Consider the following 13,495-nt stretch of genomic DNA (forward strand, 5'->3'; position numbering starts at 1 on the left):
TTTCCATGTTTTAGCCATTAACAAATCACTGAGAACAATCACTATTTCCATTTAAAAATGGTGCTCATCCGGGTGAATAAAACTTGATAAAATATTATTGCCGACTAAAGAGGGCATCATAATTAATTTCTCAGAGATTGCAGGTGGTGAACGCAGTGCATTCTCTAAATTCAGTACATTTCCGTTGTCAACCGTGTAATTGAATGGGATTATTTTGAAATTTTAAAACGCTTAAAATATCAGAAACAAACAGGCCTATGTAAATAAATAATATAAATACAAGCTAAAACTGTTGGGGTTTGATAATGAACCCCACAAAACTAACATGAGTGTACGGAAAATGCCATACAGCTGAGCGGTTTTGCCGGCTCTCTCCGCCCATCATACCACTCGCCGCCTGAGAGATGGTAGGACATGTTTTGTGTAGTACAGATCGGAATCAGGGCCAGCCGATTCAAAAAAGAAACTATTGGCGATCGGTTGTATTCAGAACTTGGGGTGATCGGGTCTTCATTAAACAATTCTCTTGAAAATCTCTCTGAATGTGGCTTTAAATGCTTCGCGTATCCTTACCTTCAGTTTCATGACTGGCTTGTCGTCTTCATGGACCTTCTCCAGCAGCTCGCCTTGCTCACGTTTGTACACCGTAAACTTTTTGGTGCAGTTTACACTACAGAATGGGTAGCGACCGCAGTAAGACATGTAGCGGATTGTACGCCACATGTTACAGTAAGCGCAAGGACCTGGACATGGATAAAGGAGAAAAATTATTAAATTATGTTTTGTTTGTTTCACTGCTACTTGAAAATAATGAACTAGAAAAAACCCAGAATGAATATATAGAATTGCAAAGATAGTGGTAATAAAATGATAGTAATTTAAAATTATACTTCAACACTACTTGTTTGTTTCGCTTACCAAGGAACTTCCTCGTCATCAGCTGATGTTGTTAGCTGAACTTAGCTCTGACATCCTGATGTTGTTAGCCCAGCAAGACAGGGGAAGGAATTTTTCAACTTCGATGACATCACCTAGTGTGACGTCATCTGATAAAGTTGGTCTCTAGTCGTTTCCAAGGAAACATCACAGCTAACAACATCTGCTGACGACAAGGAAGTTCCTAAAAAGTGCTCCCGGTAAGTAATAAACAAGTAGTGTTGAAGTATAATTTTAAATTAAGCTGAATTTATACTCGATCGCCGAGCGATGCGATTAATCGCTTTTGAAAAGCGATTTGCAATCGCCGAATTTTGCGATGCATCGCCCGTCGCTTTTGCATTTATACTTATCACGGCGATAGCGGTTGCAGACGACAAATAAAATATTCTAAATGCCACAAAATACATTTTTAAAACATCAGTTGCTGTCAATAATTATTGCTTTGAATTAATTCATCACCAAAAGTTAAAAATCGAGAAAGGTAAATTAATTAGCAAAATAATAGATCCAGTTGGTTGTATATGATTGGTTGACGATTCACGTGTCAAGCGATATCGCTGGGAAGTTGAGATTTCTTCAACTTGCAAAAGCGATGTCGCTTTTTGCCTCCGCGATTTGAATCGATTGATCGGCTTGACGCTCTGGAAATGTAAGTAAACATTGAGCATGCGTGAAAATCGCTTTTCTGCAAAAGCGATTGAGTATAAATTCAGCTTTAGACTTGTATCCCAGCAGAACTCACCAAATTCTTTGCCTTGAAGCTCGTAAAAAGGCATCCCTTCAAATAAGGCATCAGATGGCTTCTGTCCATTTTCCTGCGGTGGACTGGAAACAGATGAAGCTTTTCTCTTCCTAGGAGATACGGCTGCTGCCTCATTCTTGCAAGTGTCATTCTCCACATCGATCTCCTCCTCGTCATCCGATATTTCCTTTTTGATCCGTACTCCTTGGTCTTCTGGTATCAGAGGTGATGCAAAACCATTTGTTAAGCTAAAGTCGTCCACCGTTGAGTCGGAATTCAGCAGGTACAGACTGTACAAGTTGCCCGAATTCATGAGTTTGTCTTCCGAGAAATCTTGGCCCTGAAAAAAGAAAAGAAAAGGATGCAATTTGTACGTCATAATTCTCAGAGTTATCATCTCAATGGGCAAGTAATGGGAGCAAAACAAGGCCCGTAGTCAATTTATTTGCAGCCTTGCACTTGATGTATTTTAAGTTGATTGTAAGGTCGTCGGAACTAAAAATGTACAAAAGTGTCAAAAAAGAAAAGAAAAAACAAATAATAAAAAAAAAAAGCGCCCGAGATGTTTGTGTTTTTTTGGTTGGTCGCGAAGGGCAAACAAATTTTTCTCGGCCTTGGGGTGCAATTAAAATATACTGTAATAACTCATGCAACTTCATCCAAGAAAGAGAGACACTATACTCACCACATCTGTATCCATAAGGCTGGCATATGATGGGAGCACACTAGCCGGCTCCTGGCTCAGCAGAGGGTCAGCAACGCCTTTCATGCCTTCATCTACCAGTGATTTCTGCCGCCCAAACAACCTTGGAGCCAACCCTTCATCCTCATCCATGGAGTCCCAGTCTGAAACATCAAAATTATAAGACTTTACAGGTTTGGTGCAAAAAAAGGTTCTGTTCACAGGAGCACATGTGTTGCTGTGCCCTCGTCTGAATTGAGTATTCACAACTGGAAATGTGACGTTTGAGCTGAAACATCTAACCCTTAGGGAATTAGTCAAGGATAAAATTTATCCATGTAAATTCTGTTCCGTCTGTCATCAAAGTAACATACATGTGTAAGTCAGTTCTTCTGTGGCGAACTGACCAAGCGGGGCTTCCTGTTTAAGACTATCTCCAGCCTGTCCTTTGCACTTTTGTTACAACGTTGTGCTTGTGCAATAAAAATGACTTTGACTTGTGCAAGTTGTTCCAAGTGAACATATATCTAAAATTTCAGTCATCGACTATTCTCTTCATCCTCATGAATACTTCCACTAAAGTAAAATCAAAGCTAGTTTCAGTTTGATCTCAATGACCTTTGACCTTGATGACCTTTGGCTGTTTTCTAACATATTCTCACACCTTTTAAATTTATCTCCAGCAAGTAGCCTATTTGCCAAATAGACTTAAAAGAGACTAATAAATTGGTTAAGATGGCCAATAACATTTTTATAAGTTTTTTAAAATAAATTATGTATAGGAGAAAGCTTACCCGGCTCACTTGACCTGGGATCCTGTATGGAAGAAACCAGAAAACAAACAAAATGAGAATGATTATTAACATTTTATGCATAAATATTTAAATTTGTCTTCCTATTATGTAGGCCTACCATCAAACCACGTATGAACTTTTAAAAGCAAGATGAATGGAGCAAGAAAGGCTCCAAAATTACTTCAACTGAAATGCATATATGTTCCTCTAACAGAGCCAATGAGACGACTTCATAATTGGATCACTTTTGTGCTGTGTGTTCATGAGCTAAATGCAGGTTTAAACTAGGCTTTTGTCCCAGATCATGTGGATGATGCGGTAGAAATCAATATTTAATGTTATTGACTGGATTACGGAACAACTGGCGCACCATAAAGAAGCGGGGCAAAACCATAAACAGAGATGAGAAGCAATTTGCACCACTTTTTTAAAGATCTACATGTACATGTAAGCAGCAGAAAACATCAGCTGTATACAGCTTGTCATTGCAACAATAGCATCAATAAAGAAAACCATCAATTGAAAACAGTCAATTTTCGATACAGCTGCATTCAAGGTAAATTTTAATTGTCTAGTTGTATGAAATAACTATGAGGAGTCCTGATGACTATCTTCATGAAACAGTCATACCAGATTACTAGGACTAAATGTATTGTAGAGTGTGACTTTGCCAGGGGATGGTCCTGACAATCATCCCCCCCAATGTGAATGCCTGATAATGGGTTTCTGACCAAATTTACCTCATATTTGCCCATTTTAGCCCCAAAAGTGCAAATTTTCGCGCACTTTGCACGCATATCTTCTACTTTTACACCATATTTGATCAGTTTAGCTTCAAAATAGCAAATTTTTTTGCACGCTTCGCGCGCAATTGTACCATAAACTTATTCTGTCGCCAAAAGGTGCTGGATTGACTATACTTCAAGAATTTTTTCCAACTCCATCCCCCCATGTCAAAAAGAAATCTATGCCACTCCAGTTAAGTTTGGACTGCTTCAATGTGGGATGCAAGAGTGAACAAAATCAAACACAAAATTTAGCCTGTGATGACTACATGTACTATCTGCAAACATTTTGAAGTTCAGCAGTGCAATGGGACATGTTGAGATGAGGAAAGATACTAGAACAAAATATTCCAATAAATACCAGGAAAAAATCTTCCTTGGTTTGTAATCACTCTATACAAAGAAACAAATTGATGCATAACAAAGCCTAGAAATCTGGCAGCCAAAGAGATTGGACATCAGGAGGAAGTGAGTTAGACCGTGAGATGAGAGATGAACAGAAAATCTTGTCTCGTCAAGGACCGCCTCTTCATGTACAGGTAAAATCCTTCAGTCTTGTAAGAAAATATACAGCAAGGAAAGGCTGGTATTGCTCATAAGATCATTGATAATGCCATCATCAGCAAGTTATAGTTAAGGGGGTACTACACCCATGGCCAATTTTGTGCCTATTTTTACATTTTTCTCAAATATTATAGCGCATTGGTGACAAGTAAGATATGTACATTATAGGGCAAGGACTACAACTAATGCACTGAAAATTCAGCAACTCAAAGCAAGTAGTTATTGATTTATTGATCAAATATTGGTTTTCCCTCATTTTTGACTGTAACTCCACAATTGTTGTCTGTGCTGAAATAAAATGTCCATTGCAGTAGTTGTAGTCCTTGCCCCTATAATATACACATCTTACTTGTCACCAATGCGCTATAGGGTCAGTCCATGTCGAAACAGATTGAGTGTACACCCACCCTCTTGGATTTTGCTCTCCTTTGGCTCAGGGGTACCTTTCATGGATCCCTAGGTGAGGTCACAAGAAAAAATTCAAATTCCATTTCGATTTCTTGAATGGCGGGCAATCAAAGTTTGGCGATCTCGACCAAAATTGTGAATTTAAGGGGTCCAAATGACAAAGTGCTCTCTTTGAGGGGCACTTTCTTCTTAATTGAATCAGTTGTGATCCTCTTTTTGAATGTGGTCACTCACTGGCTGTGTCTGAAATACCTAATGCCAAAAAGATAGATTTGAATTTCGTTTGGGATTTAAGAGGGGTCAAAATCAGCACTTCGCACTGTTCAATTAAATTATCTTGATTTTGAAGGACCCATGATAATGTCACAGTGCACTTATAGGTCCTAATTATGTTCAGAATGGATTAACCATATGCCAATGTCTATGAGCAATTCAAAAAAGAGAAATTTCTAGACCCTACAGAATTTTAGGCCACCCCTAAAGTGGTTCAGCCACAAATGGCACTTAAAGTCGGCAAATTTTGACCCCTAATAACTTTAGGTGTACACCAGATATGAATTTCTAGTCTTTTGCATCTGAAAGAATGTAGTTTAATGTTACTAGGAACATAAGATTTGTTTTGTATTTTTTGTGTTTTAGTATTAAGTTGACGCTTTCAAAAATAGTCATTTTTGCCTAACATACCATGCATACAGGATACGGTACAAAATGCCAATTTTAGTATGATATTTTTTTATATTTTTGATCACTTTATAGCCATTTGTATTATTTATCCTGATATTTCAAGTTGCTCTTGAGTCAAGTAATAAGAACAAACTACTTTCTAATCCTCTGTATGGATTTTTAAGCGGGTCAAAAATGCACTTCCTGGCAACGATGCACATGCAAAGTACAGGTTATGGGGGTCAAATTTTCAGAATGCTCCCAATTATGTCAAGTAATATATCAAATTACTCGTATGGTCATGAGGAAACAAAAATGTATAGTTTGTTATGTGTCAGACCTTTCAGGAGGGCGCTTATGACGAAAAAATGTTCATAGGTCAACGACCTTTTGAAAGTATCAAAACACAAAAATACAAAACAAATCTTATGTTCCTAGTAACATTAGACTACATTCTTTCAGATGCAAAAGACTAGAAATTCATATCTGGTGTACACCTAAAGTTATTAGGTGTCAAAATTTGCCGATTTTAAGCGCCATTTGTGGCTGAACCACTTTAGGGGGCCTACAATTCTGTAGGGGGTCTAGAAATTTCTCTTTTTTTTAATTGCTCATAGACATTGGCACATGGTTAATCCATTCTGAACATAATTAGGACCTATAAGTGCACTGTGGCATTATCATGGGTCCTTCAAAATCAAAGATAATTTGATTGAACAGTATGAAGTGCTGATTTTGACCCCTCTGAAATCCCAACGAAATTCAAATCAATCTTTTTGGCATTAGGCATTTCAGACACAGCCAGTGAGTGACCACATTCAAAAGAGGGTCACAACTGATTTAATTAAGAAGAAAATGCCTCTCAAAGAGAGCGCTTTGTCATTTGGACACCTTAAATTCCCAATTTTGGTCAAGGTCGCCAAACTTAGATGGCCCGCCATTCGGAAACGAAATTGAATTTGAATTTTTTTCTTGTGACCTCACTTAGGGATCCATGAAAGGTACCCCTGAGCCAAAGGAGAGCATAATCCAAGAGGATGGGTGTACACTCAGTCTGTTTTGACATGGACTGACCCTATAATTGTTGAGAAAAATGCAAAAATAGGCATAAAATTGGGCAGGAGTGTAGTACCCCCTTAATGAAATCTGAAACTAATTTGAGGACATCCACTGCTGTACTATATAACAACCTGACATACATACATGTACAGTAGGCACCGGAGTTTTGCGCGGTTCGCGCAAAAGCGCACATTTTCGCGCATTTGGGTGTCCAAAGCGCATTTTGGGTTCCATCGAGAATGTTCACGATTTTGACCCATCGATAAGCTTAAAGTTAAAACTTACGATTTTATGCCCCAAATCGGCAGCATTTACAAGAAAATTCACGCAATATTGGTTCTAACTTCACTTATGTACATCAAAATACAAATAACGATCATTAAACCAAGCATAATGTGGGGAAATTTACCCTTGCTTTGAAATTTCGATCGACGATTTGTGATGGTCGCCATCTTTATTTTTTATTTTTCCAGAAACTGGAAATGAACCCGAAATGAACCGAAGTCGGTCGTAATTGATTGACATGCCATCGTTTTACCGATGTTTTTTCGTGTTTTGCATTGATAACAGGGGATCACGCATTTTAGCGCATGTTGACCTATTTTTTGGCGCATTTTCGCGCATTTAGAAAAGTGGCCAGCGCAATTTGCTGTTTTAAATCGCGCAAAACTCCGGTGCCTAATGTACAGATTAGTTATGTGTACATACTTGTTCAATGGAGCGTAATTACATAGGCCTAAATGGATGGCCATAAATTTACAACCTGTCTGTGCGACACTGTAAGTGCGGCTGAATCCAATTCTGCATTATCTGATCCACAGAGAATTTGCAGTGAATAAAATTTTGTTATTTTGTAAATTAAAGGAGTATTTCGTGATCCTAGCATCCTCTATTTATGCCATTTTTCATTAGATATCCACGAAAAAAAACTATTCCCAAAATTACAGTTGATTCCGATTTTATGATTCATGAAGTTATGCATGATTATGTGTATTACACTGCTCCATAGACAATGCGTTGTAATTTCGTTCTGGTGCACCAGAACGAAATTCAAATTTCACGATATCTTTGCTAAACGAATTAATCTGCAAGAAAAGTTTTGTACATATAAACATTATGTAGCCAGAGGTTTCCAGTGATATAAAAATCTCAACTTTTTTTGAGAAAAGTGGGGGGATGAGGCTGTGGATCACGAAATGCCCTTTTAAGGAGTTGAATTGTGATGGCTATGAATTACCTGGGTAATAAACTTCACATCAGTCTTGCCCGAGAAACACTAGCTACGAATTTGCTCACGGATGCCCTCGCATTCGTAGCTAGTGTCCTTTCGTATCTGAATGTACCGTAGTTTGTAAATAAACATGTAAATAACACCGTATACTTAATACAATAGGCCACTGACTGCTTCAATAAGCATACCCTCAAATACCACTTTCCACATAACATGACCTACCAATTTGTTACTATACACGTTCCCAACATAATTGAATATATGAATACAAAAACCACCTAAGTCCATACTTAAACCAAATTGAGTTAAGCATGGGAAAGTGTTCCTTTACATAGGCCTCTCATATGTATGAAAGAACAACTCAAATTCATCCTCTGTGTCTATTGAGCATGTGCAAAATAGCATGTATGAAAGAATCACCCAATTCCATGATTTGAGTCTTGTAACACATTGATTAAAATCCAGTATGTATAAAAGTCCACTTGTAACACATTCATTGCTAGAGAGTGACTTTTGAAAAAAAAATGGGTTTAATAAAGGAAAGTGTGTGGTTTATATTACATGGCAGAATGCTTATCAACATTATACATACCTGTGCGCTTTATTTTGTATTATCTTACTAGTGGTAATCTCATTCTAACATTGTTGTCTTTGTATATGATTCAAACAACCACCTAAGTCCAAAATTTAAAATGAACCCCACGAAGTCCCTGAAATGCTAATCGTCATACCTAATACAGGTTAATCCACTCATTTGCACGTAAAACTTACCATATTGACCAGGTAAATCTAACTGAAGGAATTAAAATGATACACAGGTTTTTCTCTCAAAATCACTTCCCATGGACTTAGGTGGCTTTTGTATTCATGTATTCAATTCTCAGTAGTACTTCGCATTTCAAGTGCAATTGTGTCGATATTTCATCACTAAAATTGCTCCCATTTTTCCATTGATCGGCGATGATTCAACTGTCAGTTCACGTAGTAAAATTTACTGTTGTTTCTAGTTTGTAATTTCAATTTCCCTAGACATGTGTATTAATAAACAAAAATCTTAAAAATAATAAATTTTTCTAATTGCTACTGACAGTATATCGGAAATCACTTCTTCATTAACTGCTGATTTGTTTTTGGACTATTTTATAACACTAGGCCTATATCAATATTTTGTATTGTTAAATTAGGTTTGTACTAAAAACACTAACATAACAGAGACAAGTCCAACGCAGCTAAAACGCTCCACCTCATTGGTTAAAAACTAATTGCTTATTGGTGAGGGAGGCCTGTATTATTATTTAATTTGTTACAAATTGACCTTTCATTTCCATGTAAAATTGTAATTGCAAAGGCTTTGTCAACGTTAATATAATAAAAAACGGTCAGGCCCCAAATATTTTATGTTAATTCCCCAAAACCTTACCCCCTAGCTTGAAGAAAGTGTTTGCAATGCATTTATGATGTATAACCAAGAACTTCTGTAAAAGTATGTTTTTGCTTCACAACAATTTCAGAAACAATGTAAGGGAGCAAATAAGAAAAAAAAAATATCTGAAAATCTCCAAAACTCGGTGAGGAGGGGACGATACATATTATTTAATTAACTTGGCCTTATGGCTAGTAATACAGTGTAGAAGTTAACATCCTGGTTAACATTGTTTAGGACTTACACTAAATGTAATTGCCACACTAATAATACTGCTGATAAAGTTTCACATACATGTGCGGCAAGAACCTGGGGCTACCAAAACATATCCAGTTGACATTCTTTTGCATCATTATTGTGAGTGTTGGACAGTACCAAGTCAGACAAGCATGAAAGGCAATTCCAAATTCACATCACACTTTGCTTTCATTCCAGCCCGGTATGTTGTCACTGCCTATGCAAAGGCGTAACGCATGATCATTCCCAAAGTCAAAAATACCCCCCTCTTTTGCGCGGTTTCAAGAACATTTTCAGCATTTGTTACCCTATTTTACACAAAAAACGGGTACAAATTAGCCTTGAAAATTACCCCTATTTTTTGCATTTCAAGTACACTTTTACAAAAGCACCCTTTTTTAACATTTCAAGAACACACACCAAAGAACACAGCGGCCAAACTGGGAAGTCCCTAGGGATGTAATCGGTTGAAACAAACCCAGAAACAAACTGAGTGAGTTGCTGAATATTAGGAAGGCACAAAAGTTTACAAAACTTGAAATCCGGGAGTAAATTGAGCAAGAAATGGTAAGATTTCTTGGGATTTCAACATTCTCAGATTCACAAAAATATACGCTATTTTTTAATTTCAAGTACACAGTCGTCAAAACAACCCTATTTTTTAATTTAACAATTGAACAATGTCGAACATAGTTTAAAAATAGCCCCTTTTTCTCGAAATTGGGAACGATCATGCGTACACATAGCGGGACACATGACATAGACTAGGTATGCCAGGTGAATTTAAATTTGCCATCAAACTGCATCATTTTATATATCAAATTAAAACCCTTGTAGAAAGCCAAAACTGAAAACCTTTTTGTCATATAGCACTTTCCGTGGCAAAGTTACATCTTTTCAAAGATCGACTTTCATCAAAAACATTCTGCTAGCAAAATTTCCCAAAACAGCATTACGGGGGTGTTTCTAGATCTTAGTCTCATGATGATAGCAGCTTTTTTTAATGGAACTGCTATCAAAATCCCTCTAAAATTCCATGTGTGAGTGTCTCATCACCATAATAAAAAATCACATATTTGGGTCAAGTGAAGTATAGAAAACATATTTATGTAGGTTTCCTTGACCGACCTGTTCTTGAAAAAAATTGAAATTTCTATGTAAATATGTATTGTGTTTGGTCCCCGGTCTTGGCGAATTTTGCTGACTAGCAAATGTGTTGTTAAGGGGGTACTACACCCCTGGCCAATTTTGTGCCTATTTTTGCATTTTTCTCAAAAATTATAGCATATTGGTGACAAGTAAGATATGTATATTAAAGGGGCAAGGACTACTACTACTGCACTGAAAATTCAGCAACTCAAGGCAAGTAGTTATTGATTTATTGATCAAATATTGGTTTTCCCTCATTTTTGACTGTAAGGCTAATGAAAGTCAATTCCTAGTTTCCGTTACATAATTTTTCATGACTGTGTAGGTGACCATTTCATTATTCATTATTCATTATTTTATACCATTTCATTATTGCATCTGTTACAGGTGTAAACCAATAACTACCCATGTATACATGTGATCAATCACAGTTTGTAGTTTACAGATGTAGTTTACAACCACATGAAGGTGATTGTACAACTAGTATCAAAAGTTTCACAACATTTTTTACGGGACGAAGTAAAAGAAAATCAAAAAGTGCTGGACAGAAAATCGAGTAGGTATTCATTATAAATTCATTATTAACCATATACTAGGCACCGGAGTTTCGCGCGGTTCGCGCAAAAGCGCACATTTTCGCGCATTTGGGTGTCCAAAGCGCATTTTGGGTTCCATCGAGAATGTTCACGATTTTGACCCATTGATAAGCTTTAAGTTAAAACTTACGATTTTATGCCCCAAATCGGCAGCATTTACAAGAAAATTCACGCAATATTGGTTCTAACTTCACTTATGTACATCAAAATACAAATAACGATCATTAAACCAAGCATAATGTGGGGAAATTTGCCCTTGCTTTCGACATTTCGATCGACGATTTGTGATGGTCGCCATCTTTATTTTTTATTTTTTCCAGAAACTGGAAATGAACCGGAAGTCGTTCGTAATTGATTGACATGCCATTGTTTTACCGATGTTTTTTTTGTGTTTTGCATTGAAAACAGGGGATCACGCATTTTAGCGCATTTTGACCTATTTTTTGGCGCATTTTCGCGCATTTTGAAAAGTGGCCAGCGCATTTTGCCGTTTTAAATCGCGCGAAACTCCGGTGCCTACCATATACCATGCTCCTACTGCAAAGAAAATCCCTGAAAATCAACAGAAAGAGATTTATGATATATTTAAAACTACAATTATTTATATTTAATGTTAATGTTTGTTAGAAATCAACATTTTATTCAAAATAATGAAATATTTGGCCAACAAATTGTTTTGAGCGGAGTAGGGTAACGGGAAACTAGGAATCAACTTTCATTAGCCTAACTCCACAACTGTTGCCTGTGTTGAGATAAAATTTCCAGTGCAGTAGTTGTAGACCTTGCCCCTATAAGGGGTGGTGCAATAATTATGTGTACCCCCCGGGGGGTGAATTATAGGGGGGGGGCAAAGATTTTTTGGCAGGCCAAAAGGGGGGGCAAGCATTTTTGGCAGGTCGAAAGGGGGGTCAGCGATTTTGGCAGGTCGAAGGGGGGGCAAGCAATTTTTGGCACAGATATTTTGGGCACCGTTTCTATATTACACCGAAAAAGGCGAGGGAAAGCGTTACGAACACGCTCAAATATGCAAAATTTCCTGCTCGCTCTTTCGCATTATATGTTAAGACAATTTAAGGTTTTAAACACGGGTTTCCCAAAATCTTGCATGTAAGGGGGGGGCAAAGATTTTTGGCACGTCAAAAGGGGGTAAAGGTTTTTGGCACGTCGACAGGGGGGCAAAGGTTTTTGGCACGGCCAAAGGAGAACAAGCGATTTTTGGCAGACCATTTTGAGAATTCACCCCGGGTACACATAATTATTGCACCACCCCTAATATACATATCTTACTTGTCACCAGTGCGCTATAATTTATGAGAAAAATGCAAAAATAAGCAAAATTTTTGGCAGGGGTGTAGTACCCCCTTAACTAAACTACTAAAGTTTGCCTGGCATACCTACATAGACTCATGACAATGACCGTGACACCGGGCATTCCAGCAGCTGTGTCTACATTTTCAAAGTGTTCTTCAACTTGACTCAATCTAACAGGAAGATTATTCCAAAGTTTAACTGCTCTCAATCAAAGAGACTGTTGTTGAAGTTGATTGATAATTCTTTTTTTTTTGGCTGGATTAAAATCTCTTAAAACAAATCAATTGTTCAGATTTTTTTTCATAAAAGTCTCAAGTCATGAAGTCTGAGACATTGATTCAACTTGATCTTCAAGCATGCAAGCTGAGATGACTCAAGAAAAAAATACTGCATGCACAGACATTGGACTTTAAAAGTTAGAATCGGGTGCCACGTTATACTCTTCCATTAAAAAAGAGTTACTTAAATGATTATATTCATGCTTTTGCAAATGATGCAATTTACAGAGGGGAAATCCCACTTTAAATGGGTAAAATCGTGAAATCTTAGCGTACGTGCAACGTCATTGTGATGGTAATTGAGAGCGATCGTGCAAACTTTTCAAGTTCGGGTCCATCATGTTTCGGCAAAATTTAAATACTGTTCAAAGCAAGAATCGATCCCTAAAACGGGTTATTTGATGGGTTATAATACTCACCATTTTTTCCTCAGCTTGTCTTAGTTCAACAAGGCTAATCAGTGCCAAAAACTGCAACTAAAGTTGCCACTACATGGTGAAAATTTCCTCACACTTCGACGGCCAGTGGGTGAAGTAAATATCAACATCATTATTGATGTGCGCAGGTGCAAAGGGGAAATTATGCAAAGAAGAAAGGCCACCATTGGTTGTACATCGTCCATGCTTTTTGCCAA

The 13,495-nt window shown here is 37.4% G+C and overlaps 1 protein-coding gene across 1 annotated transcript in view; it reads right to left on the reverse strand.

The window, feature by feature from the left end:
• The window catches only part of LOC140160473 (uncharacterized), a 34,360-nt gene extending 20,976 nt beyond the window's left edge, over positions 1-13,384 (reverse strand). Inside the window, exons 1-5 of the mRNA XM_072183708.1 lie at positions 13,281-13,384; positions 3,158-3,179; positions 2,367-2,527; positions 1,682-2,021; positions 574-743 (exon numbers count right to left, since the gene is read on the reverse strand). Coding sequence (XP_072039809.1) covers positions 574-743; positions 1,682-2,021; positions 2,367-2,527; positions 3,158-3,179; positions 13,281-13,283 — 696 coding nt within the window. The 5' untranslated portion in view covers positions 13,284-13,384. The remainder of the gene's footprint in view (positions 1-573; positions 744-1,681; positions 2,022-2,366; positions 2,528-3,157; positions 3,180-13,280) is intronic.
• Between the last annotated feature and the right edge of the window lie 111 nt (positions 13,385-13,495).

The sequence above is a fragment of the Amphiura filiformis genome, chromosome 9, assembly GCF_039555335.1.
Source record: "Amphiura filiformis chromosome 9, Afil_fr2py, whole genome shotgun sequence".
Lineage (NCBI taxonomy): Eukaryota > Metazoa > Echinodermata > Ophiuroidea > Amphilepidida > Amphiuridae > Amphiura > Amphiura filiformis.